Here is a 24,606-nt window from a genome sequence, read left to right as displayed (position 1 = left end):
GACCAAAATGGCATGAAGAGAAACAGAGAACTGGTAATTATCTGGTGAATTTGGGTCATGTGGAAAGCCAAACCAAATTACTTTAGCCAAGGAAAAAATGATTTTTTTCTCTTCACATGAACTGGTAGTTTTGCAAGATTTTGCAGGGGTCTCCCTTCCTCTCTTCGCTTTGTTCCACCAGGTATTTCCTAGAAATCAGCATATTGTGGGAAAGATCTGAAGACAAGGACTTTGAGGGAAATGACAACTGTCCATTATGGGGTATTATTTTGGGAACACTGGTCTTCTTTCCAGTGCATATGGAAAATCAAAGCAAGGTTTTCAGTCATACTAAGTCGACAGTGCTATCAAAAATCCAATCAACTCTTAGGTGCTCTAACTTTGAACTAAATCTGACAACTTTTCTTCATTTGTGAAACAAATGTTTTGAGTTAGGTGCTTTATTTTAGTTGCAAATTGTATTATGAATTTGTATTTCTAAGGCAAAAAAGCAAATGAAGGGAACATGCTTTAATTTTTATGTTTTGAGTCATTTATTATCCTTTTAATAGAAGATTTCAATGTATTCCCCATCCAGGAAATGGTAATGGAAATCTCCTACTTCAACATGTAATCTATAAAATCTTGTTAAATACCGTAATGAGAATTTGTCACTTTGTCACCTAGCTGAACTTTTACAACCCTGAGACCCAAAGTGAAATGACACCTTCCCCAATTCAGATGAAATGCCCACATGTTTTACTCTGCTCTTACCAAGAAAACCTTTCAGCCAAAATCCAACCAGTCCAAGTCAATTTTTAAGCAAAGTGCATAACCAGAAATTGGCACAAACATTTGTGTATCATCCTTTCCATATTCAAAAGCTGTCTGAGACTCATTTGATTAAGCATAAAAATAACTCTGCGAATGTCATTAGAAAGGCTGATGAACATTCCATGTCTGGTCCCTTGAATTTGTATTCTGAAGATGCATTATTAAGTCACTGCTAAATAGCTTCTCTTGTAGGAACCTGATCATGCTCTCTAGAGTCTGAAGGAATTATTTTTATATTGAGTTTAGGAGTTTTAATTTTTCTATTTCCATTCAACAGAAAGGAAACAGCTGGTAAATTAGGGAAAGCCATTACAGTTTATTTGACTATGTAATCTCCACTGGCTTCTTTGGTTAATAGAGCATCTTTATTCCAACCAGGGCCCCCTCCCTGCCAAATCTCCTCATTAAAATGAGTTGTGATTAGAAAAGAATAAATGACATTTTATTTCATATGTGGCTCCTTCCAAGCTTCATACTCCACTTTAAGTTTTCCTCTTACACTACTTTTCCTTGGCCTTAAGCATTTATTCTCCCTGGCAGCTCTTCAACACAGGATGTGCAAAAGTTTTGTCCAGTCTTATAGACTACTACTGAATGTAGCATCTCCTTGTCTCCTCCTTGGACTCAACTGTTATCCATTCATTTACTCATTCCACAAACAATTCTTACACACAAAATGGCCTTATGTACTTTAGACTCAAGCAGTCATCTCTAAGGATGATTTATTGGTTCAGACATGGAAGTCCTCTTTCTCTTTCTCAGATTTGTTTCTCTATTAGGTGGGGCAGTGGTGTGTGTGTGTGTGTGTGTGTACATGCGATGCTTCTTTACAGAGTCAAGAAAGACCAAAATATACCTTGCATGTGGTAGAGTATGTTTCAAATGTGGACAGATGTTGACTGAAAAAGTGTCACTTGAGGAGTTTGTTAAAAATGGAGATTTTAGGAGCTTAGCCTGAAGATGGTGTAGGAAGATCCTGAACTCACTTCCTACAGACACAACAAATCTGTAGCCACCTATGTAATGATTCCCTCTGAAAAGACCTGAAAACTTGCTGAACAGCATCTCCACAACAAAGGATAAAAGGACCATATTGAGGTAAGCAGGGGAGGCAGAGATGCAGTCTTGCTAAAACCCCACCTCTGGCATGATGACCCACAGTTGTGAAGGATCTCACACATATGGAGCTTATTCCTAAGGAGCCAAGGGTTTGTGCTCCACATCAGGCACCTCAGCCCTTGGGATCTGTCCTGGAGAGACAAGTCCCCAAAACATCTGGCTCTGAAAACCAATATGGCTTATGTCCAGGAGAACCAGAGCGCTGTAAGAAATGAAGATTCCACTTTTAAAGGGCTCACATGCAGACACCCATTTAGCCTGGGACTCAGTGAAAAACCAGCAGTTTGGAAAGCACCTAGACCACATGATAAGATTAATTTGCCAATCTTAAAGCATCTATTAGAAGGGCAAGAGCTTGTTAAAACTCTCTGGGGACTGAGGCACTGGCAGGTGCCATTTTTGCATTCTCCCTCTAACCTGCTAACAGGGGGCCCACCTCTGTGCTGCTCCCATGGCCCTGCCAAAGCCACACATGCAGCTCATACAGGGGATGCCCCTTGAGCACTTAGGTCTGGTGGCCAGAGGGGTTCTCTTTCTTGGCCCCATGGATCTGAAACAATCAGAGAGATAGTTCCTGGTAGGCTACCACTCCAAGGCACTGCACAGACAGCGGACCAAAAAATACCCCAGTCTTCCTATGAAAAAGGCCAATCTACTCATCCTGGAGCTTCAGTCTGAGGAGAAGGCTCCACACATCTAGTGGCTCTCAAGGAACATAGGCCAGGGGATGCCATTGTTGTGCTCTCTCTTGACCTCACTACAGTTCACCATTCCCTCCCAGAAAGGAGCTCGTATGCTTGTCTGGAGCCCTGATTTTTGCAACTGTTGCCGAGGGGCACCTCCAAATCACATGGTTTGAAGGCCAACAGGGTTTACAATTGCAACCCCACAGGACTGTATATATTTACATATCTTAAAAACTGCTTCCTGAAGTTCTAGCTTCCAATCAGCCTGAAATTAGGTGCTGACTGAGATCCTGCCTTCTGGAACACTTGACATACCCTTAATAATCAGACTGCTTAGACAATCACAAAAGTTCAGGAGACAACCAAGAGCTAGGGCAACATTAAATGATAAGATTCATCTTCTATACAAGGCCACTCCTTCAAGACTGGGAGAGATGTTTCACCTAATACATAAAAATAAACACAGAGAGTCAAGCAAAATGAGGAAACATGGGAATATGTTACACACATATAGAACAAAATAAAACTCCAGAAAAACACCTTAATAAAATGTGGATAAGTAATTTATCTGGTAAAGAGTTCAAGCGGTCATAAATATGCTCGCTGAGCTTGAGAGAATGTATGAACACAGTGAGAACGTCAACAAAGAGATAGAAAGTATACGAAAGTACCAAACAAAAGTCATAGAGCTGAAGAATACAATAATTATATAAAAAGCAAGAGAAAAACAACTTATTATGTATAAGGGAACCCATGTAAAACTGTCAGCAAATTTATCAGCAGAAACTTTGCATGCCAGAAAGAAGTGGCATGATATATTCAAAGTGCTGGAAAGAAAAAACTTCCAACTAAGAATACTCTACCTGACAAAGTGATCATTCAGAATTGAAGAAGATAAGCAAAAGCTATGGGAGTTTATCACCTACTAAACTGGCCTTATAAGAAATTATATAGTAAAGGCAATGGATCAATCAATTATAAAGCTAGTATGAAGGTTAAAAGACAAAGGTAGTAAAAATAACTATAATACTTAAGAGATATGCAAAATAAGATGTAAAATGTGACATCAAAAACATAAAACATGAGGGGGTGTGGAGTAAATAAGTAGAGTTTTAGAATGTGTTCAAAGTTAATGCGCTATCAACTTAAAATAGACATATATTTATATGTGAGCCTCATAGTAACCACAAAACAGAAACCTATAGTAGATACACAGAAGATAATGAGAAAGGAATCTAAGCATTAACATTACAGGAAAACCACAAGGGAAAAAAGCAAGAGAAAAAGAAAGGAACAGAAAGGAACTAAAAACAACCAGAAAACAATTACCAAAATGGCAGTAAGTACATGCCTACAGTAATCACTTTAAATATAAATGGGTGAAACTTTCCAGTCAAGACAAAGAGGGACTAAATGGAAAAAAAGACCCATATATGTGCTACCTACAAGAGACCCACTTCAGATGTAAGGACACACACAGACTGAAAGTGAAGGAATGGAGAAAAGATGTTTCATGCAAATGGAAAACAAAGGAAGCTGGGGTAGCTATGCTTATATCAGACAAAATAGACTTTAAAACAAAGAGTGTAATAGAAGACAAAGATGGACATTACAGAATGATAAAGGGGTCAATCCAATAAGAAGGTATAACATTTATAAATTTTTATGCACTCAACTTGGGAGCACATAATTATATAAAACAAATATTAACAGACTTAAAGGGAGAAATTGACAGTGATACAATAATAGTAGGGGACTTTAATATCCGATTTACACCAATGGAGAGATTACCCAGACAGAAAATCAACATCAGCCTTAAATGACACATTAGACCAAATTGACTTAATAGATATATACAGAGCATTTCACCCAAAAGCAGCAGAATACACATTCTTCTCAAGGGCACATAGAACATTCTCCAGGATTAAACATATATTAGGCCACAAAGTAAGTCTCAAAAAATTTAAGAAGATTGAAATCATCACACATTATTTCTGACTACACTGGTAGGAAACTTGAAAAGAATTACAAGAATAAGATGGAAAAAATTCTCACAGATATGTGGAGATTAAGCAACATGTTACTGAACAATCAATGGATCAATGAAGAAATCAAAGGAGAAATAAAAATACCTTGAGACAGATGAAAATGGAAATACAAGATGCCAAAATATATGGGATGCAACAAAAGCAGTTCTAAGAGGGAAGTTTATGGTGGTGAGGTCTACCTCACGAAACAAGAAAAATCTTAGATAAACAATCTAACTTTACAACTAATAGAACGAGAAAAAGAGGAACTAATGAAGCCCAAAGTTAGTAGAAGGAAATTATAAAGATCAGAGCAGAAATAAATTAAATGGAGACTAAAAAGACAATAGAAAAGATCAATGAAACTAAGAGCTGTTTCTTTGAAAAGATAAACAAAATTGACTAATCTTTAGCTAGACTCACTAAGAAAAAAAGAGCAGGGCAAGGGTTCAAATAAATAAAATCAGAACTGAAAGAGAAGTTACAACTGATACCAAAGAAATACAACAAAGGATCTATAAACAAGTATATGCTAACACATTGGACAACCTAGAAGAAATGGTAAATTCCTAGAAACATACAGTTTTCCAAGACTGAATCATGAAGAAACAGAAAATCTGAATAGACCAATTATTAGTTAGGAGATTGAATTGGTAATCAGAAAACTCCCAACAAACAAAAATCCAGGACCAGACAGCTTAACTGGTCAATTTTACCAAACATTCAAAGAAGATTTAATACCTATCCTCCTCAAACTCTTCCAAAAAAGATGAGAGAACACATCCAAACTCATTTTATATGGCCAGCATTATCCTGATACCAAAACCAGGCAAAGATATCACAAAAAGAAAATTACAGGCCAATATCCCTGATGAATAAATGCAAAAAAATCCCCAAACTCAACAAAATATTAGCAAACCAAATTCAGCAGTGCATTAAAAGGATGATTCATTATGATCAAGTAGGGTTTATTCCAGGGATGTAAAGATGGTTCAACATTCACAAATCAATCAATGTGATATACCACATTAATACAATAAAGGATAAAAACCATATGATCATCTCAGTGGATGCAGAAAAAGCATTTGGCAAAAGTCAACATCCATTTATGATAAAAACTTTCAATGAAATGAATATAGATGAAATATCTCAACATAATAAAGGTCATATATGACAAGTCCAAAGCTAACATCAAATTCAACAGTGCAAAGCTGAATGCTTTTCCTTTAAGATCAGGAACAAGAAAAAGATGCCCTCTCTCACCACTTATATTCAACATAATATTGGAAGTAGTAGCCAGAACAATTAGAAAATTAGGGGAAATAAATAAAAGGTATTTAAATTGAAAAGGAAGAAGTAAAAAAACTGTTACTATTTGTGGATGACATGATTTTACATACAAGTGATCCTTCAACAACATAGGGGTTAAAGATGCTGACTCTCTGAACAGTCGAACATCTGTGTATAACTTTTGACTCCCTCAAAACTTAATTACTAATAGCCTACTGTTGACCAGAAGCCTTCCCAATAACATAAAGAGTTGATTAGCACATATTTTGTATGTCATATGTACTGTATACTGTATTCTTACAATAAAGTAAGCTAAAGAAAACATGTTATTAAGAACATCATAGGGAAGAGAAAATGTATTTATAGTACTGTACTATATTTATTGAAAAAAATTCATGTACAAGTGGACCCACACAGTTCAAACCCATTTTGTTCAAGGGTCAACTGTATAGAAAACCCTAAAGGCTCTGCCAAAAGCTTTTAGAGCTAATAAACAAATTCAGTAATGTTGCAGGGTACAAAATCAATACAGAAAAATCTGTTGTGTTTTTATACACTAACAACAAACTACCAGTAAGAGAAACTAAGAAAAAAAATTCTATTTATAATCAAAACAAAAAGAATAAAATACCTAAAATACCTACGAATAAATTTAACCAAGGAAGTGAAAAACCTGTACACTGAAAACTATGACATTGATAAAAGAAATTGAAGAAGACACAAATAAATGAGAAGATATTCCATGCTCATGGATTGGAAGAATTAATATTGTTAAAATGTCCATATTACACAAAGCAATCTACAGATTCAATGCAATCCAATGGCCTTTTCACAGAAATATAACAAATCTAAAATTTGTATAGGATCACAAAAGATCCCAAAAAGCCAAAGCAATCTTTAGAAGGAAGAACAAAGCTGCAGGCATCACACTCCCTGATTTTAGAATATATTACAAAACTATAGTAATCAAAACAGTGTGGTGTTGAGATAAAAACAGACACTATCTATCAATAGAACAGAATAGAAAGCCTAGAAATAAACCTATGCATATATGGTCAATTAATTTATGATAAAGGAAATAAGAATATTCAGTGGGTAAAGGGCAGTCTGTTCGATGAATGGTGTTGGAAAAACTAGACAACCACATGCAAAGAATGAAACTATATCCCTATCTTATATCACACACAAAAATTAACTCAAAAATGGATTAAGGATTTCAGTATAAGAACTGAAACCACAGGGGCACCTGGGTGGCTCAGTCGGTTAAGGATATGACTCCTGATTTCAGCTCAGGCCATGATTTCAAAGTTGTGAGATCAAGCCCTGTATCGGGCTCCATGCTATGTGTGGAGCTTGCTTAAGATTCTCTCTCTCCCTCTCCCTCTGCCCTTCCTCACTCTCTCTCTCAAAAAAAAAAAAGACCTGAAACCATAGAACTCCTACAAGAAAACATAAGAGATAAGTTCCACACTATTGTTTCTCAGTTCATATATTTATAAAACAAAAAGAATACTGCTCATTTAATTGATGGAGAAGCTTTCAGAATAGCTTTGATGAAGCAACACCAAACAATATTCTCCAAATAATTCTTTGATTTCAAAAAATAAATGTCTGATAGAATGTACACTTTCTGATTGACTATAAGTTTACTGAAAGTTGAATGAAAGTAAAACTTAATGCTGTACATTTTCTCTAGTATATTTAACCTATAGCCACGGACAAGTGATCATATTGGCATATATATTTGTAATCCTCAACCTAAAATAGATATTCTCTGCTAATACATTTCCCTACTAAGGCTGTCCTCTTACCTACCACAATAAATGTATTTTAGACCTTTTACTGCCACCTCAAACTTTGACGTCCCCCACATCCTACACAGTCCTCACTTTTTTTATTATATATGTTTCAGGTGTATACAGCATTATAATTCAACATCTGTATACACTAAAAAATGATCCCCCCCAAAAAGTCTAGTTACCACCCATCACCCTGCAGTTGGCTGCCTTTGCCCTCCTTTGCCCACTCCTAACCCCTTTCCCTCTGGTAACCACTGATCTGTTCTGTATATCTATGAGTTTTGTTTTTTTATTTGTTTGGTTTTGGTTTTGGTTTTGGTTTTAAATTCCATTCCATATGGGTGAAATCATATGGTATTTGTCTTATTCTTCTGACTTATCTCATTTAGCATAATACCCTGAAGTTCCATCGATGTTGTTGCTGATGGAAAGATTTCATTCTTTTTATGATGACCTTGAATCCTACCGACTTCACAGAGAATGTAGACATCATCAGACATGCACACCCCATTTTTTTTTCGCTACCATGTTTATAAGCCTATCTGCAGCTGCACTTTTTTCCTCCTTCCCTCCTGTTATCATTGAGGAAGTACCCCCTCTCTTATCAAATACCACTTTTTTTTTTTTCCCTGCAAGGGTCTGGATCATATCCCTTCTCATCTTTTCAAGGACTTTGTTCTTCAAGTTTCCCCTTTTCTCTCACTTTCATCTTTTATCTTTACCTTTTTACTGGGTCATTTCTGTTAATATACATACCTTCTCTAGTGTCTTCCATTAAAAATAACTCTCGGGCTCACATCCCCTTGTGTCTCTGACACCTTCTTGATCAAAAGTTCTCTATACCCTTTTCTTCATTTCTTCACCTCTCATTGATTCTTTACTTTCACCTTAATGTGTGTTCTCTCTCTTATCCACCAAAATTACTCAAGAAAAGCCACTGATATCTGCTATGTTGCAAAAGTAACCTACTAATCATCATCAATCTAGTGGAACACTGACAGTCTCCTTGTAACATTTTGTTGACCTCGCTCAGTAGCACCTCAATGTTCTGGTTCTCTTCCTATATTTGTGATTGCAGCTTCTCAGAACCTCCTTCCTTTCCCCAAACGCTGAGTAATATAGCTCATTGGGGTTTAGTTCTGGGTCCTTCACTCTTCTGCATACTCTTTCCTTAGCTGTTTTTATCCATTTTCTTGTTCTAAATGATCTTCCTTTCCTCCTCCCTTCTTTCCCTTCCCCCTCTTCCACCCTCCTTTTCTTCTATCTATCTATCTAGTCTATTGCTATGGTCTGAGTGTTTGTGTCTGCCCAAAATTCATGTGTTGAAAACCTAATGGTCAATATGTTGATATTAGGAGGTGGAGGCTTTGGGAGATGCTGAGGTCATGAAGGTAGAGCCCTCGTGAATGGGATTAGGGCTTTTATAAAAAGAGACTCCCCAGAGCTCCTTACTCCCTTTTGTCATGTGAGGATATAATGAAAAGTCTGCAGTCCAGAAGAAATCTCTAACCTAATCGTACTGGCACCCTGACCTCGGACTTTCAGTTTCCAGGACCGTGAGAAATAAATTTCAGTTGTTTATAAGCCACCCAGTCTGTGGTATTTTGTTATAGCAACTTGAATGGACTAAGATATTTATTATCATCTATCTATCTATCTATCTATCTATCTATCTATCTATCTATCATCTACCTATCATCGCCATAAAAAATGCTACCATAGATATCATTCTAAATCTTGCTTTAGACATCTATTCATGTACTTTATAGAGATACACCCCATTTTTAAAAACTATGTGAAGTGTTCATTACCATGAATACAATCACAGTTATTTAATCGTTTCCCCACTGTTGACATTGATATTATTTACAGATTTTTGCTTTAACAAATAATGCTGCATAAGATATCCTTGTGCTTTCATTTATGCACACACTTGTCAGGGCTCCTCTAGGGTAGTAAGTTAAATTGATGTAGGATACAGACATTTTAAATTTTGATCATTACTGCCCACTCACCCTCCAATGAACTAGATATACATCCACAAGCAGAATATGTTTTTCCATACTCTTGTCAATACTTGATATTATCATACCTTAAAATTTTGTTTAAATACAGGTTTCAGGGGGATTTTTATTTTGGACTAAATATGCATTGGATGGTCAAATGTGTTGCTAAGGACAACTCCAAGGTTCTGAACTTGGTTGACTGAATGATGGTACCATAGACAGAAGTTCAAAATGGTAAATTCTTTACATGGGTGGGAGCTGAGAGAGGAAAATGGGTTGAAGTCAAAGTGATGGAAGATATCCAAGTGGAAATTTCCAGTAAGCCTTTAGATGACTAAGGGATTCAGAGAATGTAGTCTCTTTCCAAATCTTTTCTTTTTGCCTATATAGAAAGTGTTTACTTTATGTGTTTCCCTGTGGCTCTGTTGATTACATTCTTATGTGTGGTTTGAAGCTTCTCTGGCTTCAAACCTGTATTTGTTTTGGGCATGGTTGGAGTAGAGTGCTAATGAGCCCAAGGTCATGGGTTTGATCCCCAGAAGGGCCAGTTAGTTTCAGAGGAAAACTGTGTTCTGTGGTTCACAGACTTCACCCCTAATCTTGTCTACTTGTCTCTAAACTATGTGGTTGGTCCCAAGGGGGCCCATGAGAAAGTGTGAGTGATTGTGTACAATCCATTAAAAATACTGAAGAGTGGCTTCAAGTGGGTTTGGCTGGGTTGCTTTTTTAAGAAATTTTGTCTGCCTTCTTCCTTCAGCTTGCGGACAGAGTTCATATTTTCAGAGACAACGTCATGACCAAAAGCACACAGAACTGTATTGTTTATGGTCACCCACATCTGTTTTCCCACATTTATTTACTTCTCAGGTAAAAGGCAGTATGATGATCCAAGACTGTGTTGTTCAGTGCAAGTGTCTTCTTGGAAATATTTGAATATTATCAGTCTGACTTTGGGAATTGGCTTACTAATATTGTACAAATAAACCCTGGAGAGCATGAATGTGCCCAAAAGACTCTTAGCAAACCTTTCACTGACAGATTTTCCTTATCTTATCAGGCTGCTCTAGCTTGCTGCATACTCTTACTGGGAAATACAAGTCTACACTCAGAATTCTTGCGAAATGGTCATACATGGATACAGCATAGAATGTGCTATGTTTAAACGAGTGACAATGTCCATAGAACAACCTTTGGAAAAACCCACAGGAGGCTTTTTCTACATAAGCAGAGTTGCCAGGATTTGCTGGGATAGCATCTGAAGTCTGTTTCTGTGGATACTGCATTTTCAAAAATCAATCCTAGAGGTTCTCGAATTGCTTTTCCAGTTGACTGATACATCCCTGGGTCCTGCAGGAGCAACCCCAAAGAGGATTTGGAATAATGTTACACACATATTGAAAGATTCAAAGTAAATCCTCACAGCTTAAGAAGGACTTGAAAATAGGTTCAATTTTCTTTCAGGGACTCTGTGTTTGCCACATCAGGGATATTTCTATTTGACATTATGGAAAATTTGAAAGGCTGAGGAGTAAAAGACCAGACCATCAAATATTATTTAATAGATTGCCAAGAATTACAGTGATGACTTAGAAGAATATGGCGTGGAACAAATACGACTAAAAGTAAAGTGTAGAATAACTAAAGGTATATGCTGATGAATCCAGGAAAAGTGGTTAAAAAATTCGGGGAGTTTAGGTTGTACATAATGACACACAAGGGACTTAATTACATTGTTTTCTTGAATTGATTATAGTGACAAGAATAATTATTTTGGTACTATAGAGAAACAGCCTGAAAATACCATGTAAGTAGTTAAAAATCATTATATGGAAAGTTTGTAGCCCTGATGGCTGGGCTGGGCTGGGGTGAATAAAGAGAAAGGATCAATGACATAGCAAGAAAATGCTAGATTTGAGATTTTACATTTGCCTTTGTAGTGCAAGGAATTTTAGGTTCAAACAGTACTTTTCACCTGATTTCGCTAAGTCAGAATCAAATTAGGGAAAAAAGTGACACTGATCACTTGGTCAGTGTCAGAAAAGTTGAGGATAAACCAGAATGTACACAGAAAAGAGTATGACAAGGGGTACTTGGGTGGCTCAGTCAGTTAAGCATCCGACTCTTGATTTCAGCACTGGTCATGATCTCAGGGTTGTGAGATTGAGCCCCACCCCTACTCCCCTGTCAGACTCTGTGCTCAGCATGGAGCCTGCCTGAGATTCTCTCTCTCCCTCTCTGTCTGCCCCTCCCCCTGCTCTTTCCCTCAAAATTAATTAATTAATTAATTAATTAATATTTAAAAAAAGAGTGTGACAAGCCAATGGAGAGGTTCTACCCTGGATATCTTAGATCTTTAATTAATTCTCTCGTAAGTAATAATAACAAGGGAAGTAGTGATACTGAAGGCAACTGTACAAACATTAGGAACCACACCACACAAGAGCTGATGAGTAGAGCAGTGCAGGACTGCGCCAGTGTTTTAGTCTAACCACAGAGAAACTGAAAGATGAAAAGAACAAATTAATACAAAGTGATGAGTTTCCCTAAAGGTTAATGTAGTAAACTTAAGAAACTTCCCTTTACTCTGAGATTATATCCATGTTATTTAAATAAATTCCCTTGTAATGACATAATGATCGATATTTCTTTAAAAAAAAATCCTTATTTTAGCCAAATATATTTTTCCACCTTAAGTCAATTTATACTTTTAGTTTTGGAAATTTCACTATTTTGAGAAATCTAGAAGTTTAGGGACTTGCATGATAATGTTTAACCCTCAAATAATATGAGGTAGATTATATTTATTATTATTATTATTATCACTTTACAAAAGAGGAAACAGCCTCACAGACATTGTTTTAATTTGTCCAAAACATCCAACTAGAAGTGTCAGAATCACAACACAACCCATATCTGCCTGATTTCAGTGCTCATGCTTCTTACCACTGTGTTATTCCTTTGGGTATCTAGGTCCATTGAAGGAAGCAGAAACCATTCTAGGCATTGTAAACAGAGGGTATTTAAAACAGGTGATGGAAGAAATGAGTAGCCAAATTAGAGAGGGGAGTCAACCCAGAGATCAATATCAGGAAGTCACTACCATCCCTAGGACTAGAGAGACCCAGAGAGGAGGTGGTGTTCCCATCTGAGAAAAATTACCTGGATGGGTCTAGATTCCCTCCAGGGACAGGGTGCTATTCGGGGTGGGGGCAGGGTCCATGGAGCAAGGAACTGCCATTGCTGCCAAAGATGCTACTTGAAACAGAGAGAGAAAACGGGAGGAAATACCCTGGCTCCTTCCCTCCTCCTGCCCTGCTTCTTTCGTTAGTGCCTCTTATTATTAGGCAAACCTACTCAGAAACCAGAGAACGTAGGGACTGGGAAATGTTCCTTGTGAAACAGAGTCAATGAAAGGAATGTTGGGAAATGGATAAGAGAGCAAACAGATAAACAACCAGTATATTATAGCCTAAATATGTATTAAATTATTTCAGTGTACCTTTTACTATGGCAGTGAGGTCTAGAGATACTAGAAGGAACTTTTCAATATTTACAGTGTAAGAGAATTTATTTGGCTATAGGAGGAGGATGGGCATGTTTCCATTTCCAAATGACCTTTAAAGCAGAGAGAGGCAAAAGAAATAAGGGGAGAATTTTGGTCTTGGGGTAACCGTGCCTTTGAGTATTTTAGGTTCTATAAGGGTGGCTGAATTAGATGTTCTAGGCCAAATAAGGTGACAGAGGCCAACCATGGGTATCATTTCTGCCTCTGTCATTGTGTCTCCTCTCCTCTTTAGAGGAACAGTCACTTTCTCCTCACTCTCTCTCTCCCTCTCTCAGAAATTTGGAGTTGCGAAGGACGGTTCCATATTTGTGGAGTAGAGTGATGGATTCAGCGACCGCACTTATTTAGAGACTTGTCATGAATAGAGACGAGGACCTCCCCACCCCCTACTCTCCAATTTCCATTTGGAGAGAGAGACTGTTACTAGTGTTTCCCCTGGAGGAGGTTGGGGGCTAAGTAGGAGCCATTGAGTTAAATAAACAAAGTAAAGTTAGGAAATTATAGGACAGGTACTCCAGTTTTAACTTTCTCGGTAGTAGCCATTAAAAAGAGAAACCTCCTGGGGCGCCTGGGTGGCTCAGTTGGTTAAGTGTCTGACTCTTAGTTTCAGCTCATGTTGTGATCTCAGGGTTGTGAGGTTGAGCCCTGCCTCAGGTTCCTTGCTCAGTGTGGAGTCTGCTTGAGATTCTCTCTCTCCCTCTCCGTTTGCACCTCCCCCTGCTCTCTTTCTCTCTCTATCAAATAAACAAATAAAATCTTTAAAGAGAGAGAGAGAGAGAAACCTCCTTTCTAGGCCACATTTCATATCTTGCTTGAAATCCAAGGTTGAATTTTACTTCTGATGTACTGTTGCAATTGTCTCAAATCCAATTTACATCTGTTTCTGTTTTTACTGATTGCTTTATTCTTTTGAAAATCATCTCATCCCATCACAGGATGAAGGAAAGAACATTTAGAAACCAGATGTTATATTAACCATAACCATTATCCTTTATTGGATCCCAAAGAGATTTAATCTCTATCCATAAACAGGTGAGGAAGACACCAACTTTCAGCTCAGCTTTACACTTTAAAGATGCCTCATCGAGAAGAGGGCAAAGGCTCTGACATCCACCTGCCATTATGACCCAGAGAGGATTGTAATTGGTATGTATAGCCCAGTGGTTCATTTCTAGCAAACCCAAAGCTCCCCTTTATGTAACAAATATTTTATGATATACCCTCTGGTGTCCCAAAGAGAAATTTATAGATAATGCTGACATATACAATTTCAATAAAAATAAAAATGATGCCTGAACCATAATATAAAGGAGAACTAAAATGAAAATAGTTTATAATAAAATAACATGCATTACAAGATAGAAAGGCTCAGGCACAACTCCATTAGAACAGGTAATGAAGTGGTCAGATGTTTACACTTAATGTGGAGAATCATGAATGTTACAGCTGCAAGCTGACTGATCCTCTCAGAGAATGGAGAGATTCAAACAGCATAATTAGCATTGTTATCAATGATGTTTTTTCTAAAATAGTGGACAACACTTGGTAAAGTTCCAAATGAAATAAAGTACCACCTTCCTCTTAATTTCCATGGTAATTGCATTCCTGGAAAATTCAGTTTATATTAAAATCATGCAAAAATACTTTGAGTTTGTAAGTAGATTAGAGTTATAGCCTAGGCTTAGGTGATTACAAATAGGTTTGTCATCCACATGAAATGTCTGAAGCCCTAACCCCCTGCCCAATTAAATGCCAATAATGCCTTCCTCAATCATCATGAATGACAACCCCAAATGTCCCTACACATTTCCAAAATGCCATCTAGGGCTAGCATTATACCCTTTGGAACTCCTGAGAGTGGGATAACTAAGGCCCTTTCGAAGGGCAGAGATATAAGAACATGGGTCTCATGAAACTCACTCCCCAAATCCACATTTTTGTCTGTGGAAGCCCTGATTCAACCTTGATACCACACTGGCTTTGACAAACTGTCAAGAGAACAACAGGTGTATTGTTGCCAAAGCTCTTGGCAAGGTTCTTCATCCTTAGCTTCTAGTTTTACTTATGTGGAAATGGCTTATTTCTGGACTGTATAAGGACCCAAGTCACACCTTCTCACTGAGGAATCCTGAGATTGGTTTAACATCAGATATTATATACACCATGTGAAGGTCTATCAAGAATTGACATTGCAGTGTGAATGAGCAAAGAAATGGCTGGAGGTAAGGTTGAAAGCCCAGTTAGATACATTAGTTGTTGAGCAAAAATGTTTATTTATCTTGATAATATAATATTCATAAATAGTTTATCACTCAAAGGTGCAATTAGCTATATTTCTGCCTGTAGCATGTAAAACCAAATTTTAATAGGAATAGATCTGTCACCATATGGAACTGTCCTTGTGTCTGGATTGGGGCATGAATGGCAAAGTACTAAAAACACAGGTTTTGATGTCCTCAGACCCAGATTCAAGCCCATCCTGCCTGTCTGTGACCTTAAGTAAGTTACATAATGTTTTTGAGTCTCCATTTTCTCACCTGTAAAATAGGATTCATAATAGTGCCTGACTCATAGAATTTTTGTAAAGACTAATGAGATAATAGAGGTAAACTACTTGGCATAGTGACTGACCCCTAGCAAATGCTCAGCAAATATGAATAGTATTTTTATTTTATTTGTTTTTTGGGGGGGAAGGGGCAAAGGGAGAAGGAAAGAGATTCTTAAGCAGGCTCCATGCCCAGCATGAAGCCCGACGTGGGCTCAATCTCACAACCCTGAGATCATGCCCTGAGCTGAAACCAAGAGTCAGATGCTTAACTGCCTGAGCCACCCAGGTGCTCTCCCCCACCCCCTCCAACTTTGCAAGTTCTTTCTAAGGGAGAGGATGAAGTGTTGGATAGGAAGTAATTCTAGGGAGAGTTTGTTGAATGGAGGAAAGAGTCTTACTAAAATGACAAGAGACACATGAGCAGCCAGACTTTCCTTAATGGATTTTAGTTAACAGTGATGTTTGACATTAGCAGCCAATTTCTGCCGCGTGCTTTATTGCCTCCCACTTCATCATCCCCAAAACCTTTACTGAAAGGCTGTGCCCAGCTTAGCCTAGTGTGAATAAAGGGAGAAAAGCATTGTCTAGGGAGAGAAGCAATGCAGTTAGAAGCTCATGGCCATAGGCAGCAAGATGCTGAGCACAAATAGGACAAGGAGGTCTGGAGGATAGGGTTAAGGAGAGCTGTGGGGACTCTGAGGGAGTGACAGGAGTCACGGTGAGCTGCACGTGGGAAAATAATAAACTGGTAGCTAGTAGTTCCTTAAAATCAAGTACAAGTCTCCTGAGTCTTTTTTATATTTAGGTAACTTTCCAAATAGTTCATGGAAGTTTTAAGAAAAGGAAAATAGAATGGGATACTTTCAAACAACAAGAGGGAAATTATTAATCTTTCCACCTTGTGCTTCTACAAATGCTGCTGTGAGTTTGATATTCAGTAAAGATTTAGAAAGATTTATTGAAATAAAAACTCAATGCTGAGAGACCGCATTCTTATGAAATCTCACAATATGGGTAAATATTGAATGCTACTTGTATATTATGTGCCCTATTTGATAGAAAATCTTTTCCCAGACCCTTTGTGTCATGGATTATAACTCACCGTTGGGTTACAGTGAGTGGGGTTGGTTAATTACACCTGCTTTATTGTTAATGCATATATCGTACAATTCATACATCTCTTACATAGTTTGTACAAGCTCTTTCAAACATTTATTTTTAAATATAATCTGTAAATTCTATAAGATATCTCCATTCTGGTGTATGATTAGTTTTATTTTTCTGGGTAAGTTTTCTTGTTAATTTGTTGCAGTGACCTTCATTAATAAAAATGCTACATAACAATAGAATTCTTAAGGAATGACACATTACACCAACATTGTCCAAAAGAACTAATTAATCAAACATGATTAATTTTAATGTAATTACTAAAGAAAGATATATCATTTTATTATGACGCTCTAGCCATACATTTTTCCAAATATGCTTACTTAACAGTAAATGTAAGATAATGATTCAGTTAGTTACAGTTTTAGAAGTCATTAGGATCGATATTTCTCTGCCATAAATGAATAATGATTTCAAATACAATCAGAGTTAATTTAATAAAAAATATGCTTTTGAACTAAGATAGATATAACGAATGACCAATCATTATTTTCCGGTTTCAAAGCAGCAGGGAAAAATTCAGTGTCTGTAAGTGTACTTATCACACTTGGTCTGTAAGTGTGATAAAACCATATGAAGCAAAACACATGATGTAATCCCAGTTCTCATAGTTCATTAACTCTCTTAGTAACAAGAGATCTGACATGGTATTTGGGGCCTTTATGTAAACTGAATACAAGCTGCATGGTGTTTGAAAGTTTTTAATATTTTGAATAGACATTTTAATGATACACAGACACAGATAAGAGATGTGAGTAGACAGTTTGAGGTTTCAGAGTCCCTCCTGCAGTGTGTTTAGCAGCAGGTACAAGATAAATATCCAAACAAAATCAGATTAAGGGATTAACAGAAGTGACTTTGCTCTGGGTAGGTAAATGGGGCCAGTGGGTGACTTCGAAGGGATTTTTGAGTTTTGTTTTTATTTTTCCAACTTTTACATCAGTGCATTTTGGGCAAAAGAAAATGAATAATGTTTACTTTTAGGATGCAGTAGGTCTGGGCAATTAAATAAAAGGCAGATTCTAAGGCTTGCAAAAGGTCATTCTGAAGGTATCCGATGATTCAGCAGGGATAAAGTAGGAGAAACTATCTCCATCTTAACTCACATTTCAATTGGTCAGTTACATTTGGACTTTTGTGTTCCCCTTTTAAAATTAACATTTTTTTTCCTTCAAAGACCCTATCAATGACAGCTGAAGAATGGGGAGAAAGAGGGACCATGTTTAAGATCAAGGTGCAATCATAAATTAAGAGGGAACATGTGGAATATATGTTTTTTAAAGAGGTCCCTTTAATTCTAGGGTTTCAGCTTGGTCACCCCTCTATAAAAATTTGAGGCAAATACTAAATGAATAAGGACTGGGAGGAATAGAGGCAGTTTCAAAAATTCCCTGGGCCTCTGTCTTATCTATGAGAGGTTTCCCCCAAGAAAGTATTGTTCTAGATAGGACTTGGTTATTTTAATTGGTATCTTTATCCTGTACCATATGCACTTTAAAGCTTCAGACAGTCCTCTCATCTCCTTTTTTTTTTTAAATAGAAATCACACAAAAAAGATATCTATGTATCAGTTTCTAACACCTAACAGGAAAGTCTTTTAGAATATTAAAATAGCAATAAGCAAATATGTACTATAGGATTAAACACTAGCATTTAAACAAACCAAAAACAAAAAATCAACAAAATTTTCTTCTTGTTTTTGTTCCCTCATATTCTGAACTTCATGATCATTGCAAGAGAGGGAATAAAGAATTACAATTCTTCTATTAAAATTTTTTTAAATAAATGATGCCATAATGACGGATAAATCAGATTTATCTTTTGAAAACATTGATGGGAAAGCCCAGGTGATTTGAGTGGGAATGCTCTTTCTTATGAAGAGAGCCAAACAGGAACTGTCTCTAATAAATTAGTACACTCTTTTAAGATTAAAAATAGCAAAACCATTTTAAATAGTCTGATTATAGCTTCAACAAGTCAAACATACACTTCTATCTAGCCTATAGTTTTAAAGAGTCTATGTGGGTTTAACTTATCATCCCTCATTCCAATATAAAAAAAGAAGAAAGAACCAAGTCATTTTTGAACATTAAGATATTCATAAAGACTGTATAAAGTAAAAAACAAAACAAAACAAAATCCAAAAACGAAAACAAAAACAAATCTTCACAGATTGTTAGCCATCTCTTTCAACGATTTCTCATAAATTCTTCTCTTTCCTTATCAGTAGATAACCCCCATCTCATAAGGAAATACTTTCCAACACTTCCCAATGAGATCAGTGATTGCTTTTTATGAGAGCTACTGCTCTTTGAGATGTTTAGATGAAGGGAGAGTATCTTCTATAAATCAGTAAATGCCAAAGAATGACTTAAGGGGGATGTGGCAGAAGCTATCTTTAGCAGATTTAATCTATGCATTTTTTCTCTTTGTTTTTATTTTCTCCACTTGCTGAATATCTGTTTTAGAGCAGAGAGCACAAAAATCAATAAGTAACTTCATCATGTTTTGTTCTGCCATTTGTGTGTAAGGTCCTTTTTTTCCCCATGTATACTCTATGCTCTTGGTCGAGGTGTTTGGATTGGATAACATATTGCTAATTTTGCTGAGTTTGAGAGCCAGCAGAATAACAGAGCCTTCTAACTTTACAAAAATTCCATCTTCTGTCCCTACACCCCCAAACTCACAATTTGGTGAACAGTACGCTACTTGTGATAAAAAGTTGAAAGGTGGTGGCGACTAGACCTCATGCTATTTTATTAAGCCATCTATCTATAGAATTGTTGTTTTCATACTTTAAAAAAATATGTCTATGCTTTCTTTTTTTTTTCCTTTTTTTTTTTTTTTTTTTTTAGTCAAGTACTTTCTTAAAGAAACAATAGCACCACATTGGCATAGCCGGCCAAACAATAAATGGGAAAGCAAAATGTGCTACATCGTCCATTTGAGCAGTCTCCCAAGCACATAAACTAGTAACAGAAACCCTGGAGCCACAGTGCATGAGATGGTGTCATCACACAAACATTGACATTCCAAGGAGGGGATGGATTCTCAAGGGAGGCTAGGCCTTTCCCCCCCGCCCCCCACAATAAGTTTTTTCAAGGAAGTGATTTCTTCCCAGTATTCTATTGGACTCTTAGATTGAGTGTTCGTGTGTGCACGTGTGCATGCCTGTCGGGGGGTGGGTGTTGCAAGTTTTTCTTTATTTCTAGAAGAGTGGATTCTGATGGAAGGGTACATTAACTTTTTCAGTGGATCTTCCTCATCTTAAGGTGTTCAAAAGATACTGTAATGTTATTTGGGGAACTGGGAACTGAAATTTGATCTAGGTATTCAGTATTGTCAGTTAAATTAAAGCTAAGCCTGTAAGCTGAAAGCTCATTCTTACCGATATTTACAGCTTTTTCATAAACATTTTGAAATTGCCTCATTTGAAAAATCCAAAGCAAAGCTTATAAAAGTTTCGAGATGTGAAATTTTAGGTGCTCCTTTCTATTGATCCTGGGTCATTCTGCTGTAGTATGTAGATCAACTGATTTTTGAGGTTTTACATTGATCTGTCTTCCAGTTTTATTTCATTTAAAAATAAGATAGTGAGTTAGTATAATTAGTTAATTTTTAGTTCATTGATTTATGATACAGTTGGAGAGGATTATGTGTCAGAAAAAATGAAGAAAGATAATATAGCTTTGCATATTTAAGCTTTCCTCACTAGGGTAGTTTTGGCTGTGAATAGAATTATTAAGTGAATCAAATAAGTCATAGACACTCTTAGAATTACCATATCCAACTGTGCCTGGAAACCCATAGGTCTGCAGAAGATTGCATGTAAAGTGTTGCTGGGAGATAGCAATTTTAAAAGATATACATGAAGAAAAAGAAATAAAAACCAGAAGGGCCATTTTGGGAAGAGAGGTCCAGCATCTAAGTCCACAGAACACATCTCTCTGGAAAACAGATTTAAGAGCAAAAATGACTTCTAGTTTCTTTTACATTTGTCTATAGTGATCACAACATTGCTCAGTATGACAGAGGTGCTCAATTCAAGTAATGCTGAGGATCTGAGGGTTTAAGCACTTATTGGCTGAGCAAGGGTACCCACTATATAGGGCTTCTTTTTGCATATGTTTGAAGATCCAGGAGGTCTTAGACGTTTTCTGATTTCTGAACCTTGAGGTGAAACAGTGGGATGGAAACTAAAGATGCTATTCTGGTTTTCCATGCACAATTTCCAAGAACAAAGAAATACACTTTGCATGAAGTAATCAAGGCTGGTGGCTTTTCACCAAAAAGTTTGAAGGCAGATAAAAAGATCTGAATGATGGATGATTCATTGTTCTAATAAGGAAATCTTAAAATGTAGATGGGAAACATTTTCTAGATCACCATGGGCCTATCCTCACTGTTGGATTTTCTTGATATCAATTTTCAGTTGAATGGATAAGATGCATCCGCAGAGGGCCAGGGGTCACTCTTGTCAGCAGACATAAAAGAAAATTTCTAGTTCTGAAGGAAAATTTTGCCTCTCAACTAGCAACTCTAGTCAAGCATATTTTAACAAAAATTAAAAAAATGTATATGTATATGTAAATATAGCTAAGGATAAGAGCAAAATTTATTAAAGAAAGTGATTTTGTGATTTTGTAGAATAAGATATTATTTCAATATTTGAAATCCGGGGCCATTTTTTTAGGTTACCCAAAAAGAAGGAATAACTATATTGTTCAAAATGAATAGAGTATCATTTATAATTTTACAAGAAGTATTACTAGATTACTAGTAACTGCCTGGAGGAGTCAATGAGTGCTAACAGATGGAGTAGTCCCTCTTTCACTGGTGGAAGTTTTTTTTTTTTTCCTTTTTTCTTTTCCTTTCTCTCTTTGCACTTTATATTCATAAATCCAAATGCAGAATTCAGATCTGATTGTAAATCAGATATTTCTTACTTATTTTGAAAGGGTTTTAAAAGAGATGGAGCTGGCAGCTTTTTAACAACTAGATAGTTGGATAGTTTGTGGGATAGCTACATTGACAAGAATTAGCACATCAGGAACATTCAGCTGATCAGTTTCCTAGCTATGATGTGAATGGGTTGTTTCTACAATTCCTTGCATCCCAGCAGCTGAAGGGCTCTGACCTTGTGCCCTTATAGCAACCCAGGATAAAATCTGGAGCTTTATCTTTGTAATCTTCATACCACCCCTGTGAGGTAGGTAGATGGCGTTTTGCCCCCATTTTGTAGATGAGGAAACTGAGGCACAGAGAGGTGAAGTGACTTGCCCAAAGTCACACAGTGGTGAGTCCGTGACAGAGTCGGCAAATGTTTATTTCTTCAGTGAGAAATATAAGCCAGGACTGTTAAATTCCTAGCCTTCTGCTTTTTCCACTCCTCTCTGGACTCCCCAATCAAATTTGCATTAGCGGACTTTGTGTCTTAAGTTTTTCTTGGAAGGGATCATTGGGGGAATTTTGCCTTCTTTCCCAAATGGATGGATTTTTAGGACTCTTCCCCTTCGTATCATCTTTGGCTCCAGGCTTCTTCTGTTTTGCTTTCACCTTTTACCGTTTTGGCCAGACTCTTTCATATAACAAACTACAAAATAGCACCATTGTACTAAAAAACAGAGTTTTACATACTGTTTGTGATATATCCTGTATTCTTGATATGCTAAATTTACATAGTGCTCTATATGGAAAAAATAAAAAGAGAGAAGTTACTAATCAGGTTGCACATTAACTCATCATTTGAAGGAACTGTTGAGAGTTTGAGACTTTCTATGCTTAAAACATATGCCTAAAAATGATTGGCCTCAAAATATTTTTTAGCAAGATGTGGAAAAATAAAGCTTTGTGTCTAAAATAAATGGATCCAACTTATATTTGGTACAAATGCCACAGATGGAATCTTTTGGGTTAAAATCTTTTGGGTGTGCTACTTGACTGCTTGTTGCTGCTCTTGAGGAGGCCAAATTTGGCAAATATAAAGATGAAGTGGGGGGAGGGTGAATATAGACAAACAAGATTATCAGACACTGTAAAACAAATGGCCTGTGTTGCGTAGAAAGAAGTGCAAATTAAAAAAAAAAAAAGAATAAACCACTTAGACAAGACTGCTGAATGAATGGCTCCAGCAGCCAAGACTCAGAAACAAATTTAGTGCAACTGGATCTATACAACGCCCATGCATTTGTGGCTCTTGAGAAGCAGGGACTAAGATATATTTATATATATATTTTTCTCTATAGAACATTATTGATAAAGGATCAACAACAATCTACCAACTCCAGGACCATTTTTGCAAGGTGCAAAGCTTTTAACAATCACTCCTAAAGACAATGTTGGAATGTTTACTTGCGTATTTCATTGGGAGGAATGCCCATCTTATGAAATGTTATCAAACTTATTTTTTTTGGTAAGTCTTCTGATGTTTATCAGGTAACTCCTACAGAGCAAATGATCCTGCTGGTGGCATGTCATTCTTCACAATTCAGGAATGTCTTCCTACATTCTGTAGTTCTTGTTTCCTGCACTCCCTCTACTTGCGTTCTTCAAATGTACTTCCTAAAAATAAGGGAGAAAAAGTGACATTAATTTGATGAAGTTTTATGTACCCTACCCATCTATTTCTAACACTGGGTCTTAACCTTTCATATTTGATACTTCATCAGTCAATCTCACGGACAGCTTGAGCCTGTTTCTTTTCTAAGAAAGACATACTTTCTAAGAAAGTAGATAGGCCTTTAGTTTTTAGTTTAGTCAAACTTTACTCAGGCTACTTTTATGTGCCCCTGGTGTCATGGGGACTACAGATTGCTTTCTAATCACACAGAAATGTGTTTCTATTCATCTGCCACTATCGTGGATTCGTTGACCAAAGGAGACTGAAAAATACAGAATTCTGGCCCATGGCATCTTTTCCTACTAAGAGGGGAAAAAAAAAAAGGAACACATTCTGGGATCATCCTCTGTAGTTTTATTGCATTTTGTTTTGGTTTAATTTTTGTAAAAAGGAGACATTTTTCATTTTTTTTCTTTTTCTCCTATGGAGAAAGGGAGAGTTTTAGAAGTAGGAGATTGGGAAGTTTTGTAATTGACTTAGAATCTGTAAAATCACAGACGTACTGAGCTGGGTTCAAATCTTGACTCTTTCAGTTTTAGTTATGTGAACTTGTGCAAGTGGCAATCTCTTGTGTCTCAATTTCATCTATAAACTAGCATAATAATAGTTCCTACCTTGTAGGATTAAGAATTAAAGAATTAGTACCTAAAAAGACTTATAATAGGCCTGGCACATGGGAAGCACTACATAAGTATTAGTTATCATTATTTACTTGTTATTATTATTATTTCATCTTTATTGGAAACTATTCCTGCAATAAAAACCCTGCGTTCCTTGCTTTAGTGCTACCATTCACTTATTAGCAAGCAATGCTGTTATCCAAGGAATATTGAGTTTTGCTTAGAATAGAAGCCCTATATAGTAGAGACCCCTCTGTCTGTTCACTGTTATATCCCTTTCTCTAAAACAATGCCTGGAATATTGCAGTTGCTCAATAAATAGCTATAGAATGAATTAAAAGACTATA

The 24,606-nt window shown here is 36.7% G+C and overlaps 1 protein-coding gene across 4 annotated transcripts in view; it reads right to left on the bottom strand.

Annotated features, from left to right (window-relative positions):
- Window positions 1-24,606, bottom strand: part of IGF1 (insulin like growth factor 1) — a 97,469-nt gene that overhangs the window by 5,605 nt on the left and 67,258 nt on the right. For 3 of the 4 annotated variants that reach the window (XM_045872731.3, XM_045872730.3, XM_054506866.2), the window contains one exon: window positions 17,249-23,581. The exons of the other annotated variant lie outside the window; for it this stretch is intronic. In XM_045872731.3, the coding sequence (XP_045728687.1) occupies window positions 23,522-23,581 (60 nt within the window). In that variant the 3' untranslated portion in view covers window positions 17,249-23,521. Of the gene's footprint in view, window positions 1-17,248; window positions 23,582-24,606 lie in introns of those variants that run through there. 4 annotated transcript variants of the gene reach the window in all.

The sequence above is a fragment of the Mirounga angustirostris genome, unplaced genomic scaffold, assembly GCF_029215605.1.
Source record: "Mirounga angustirostris isolate CCGP_5_RB_7025 unplaced genomic scaffold, mMirAng1.0.hap1 SCAF_5, whole genome shotgun sequence".
NCBI lineage: Eukaryota > Metazoa > Chordata > Mammalia > Carnivora > Phocidae > Mirounga > Mirounga angustirostris.
This window is presented reverse-complemented; position numbering and strand designations above follow the sequence as displayed.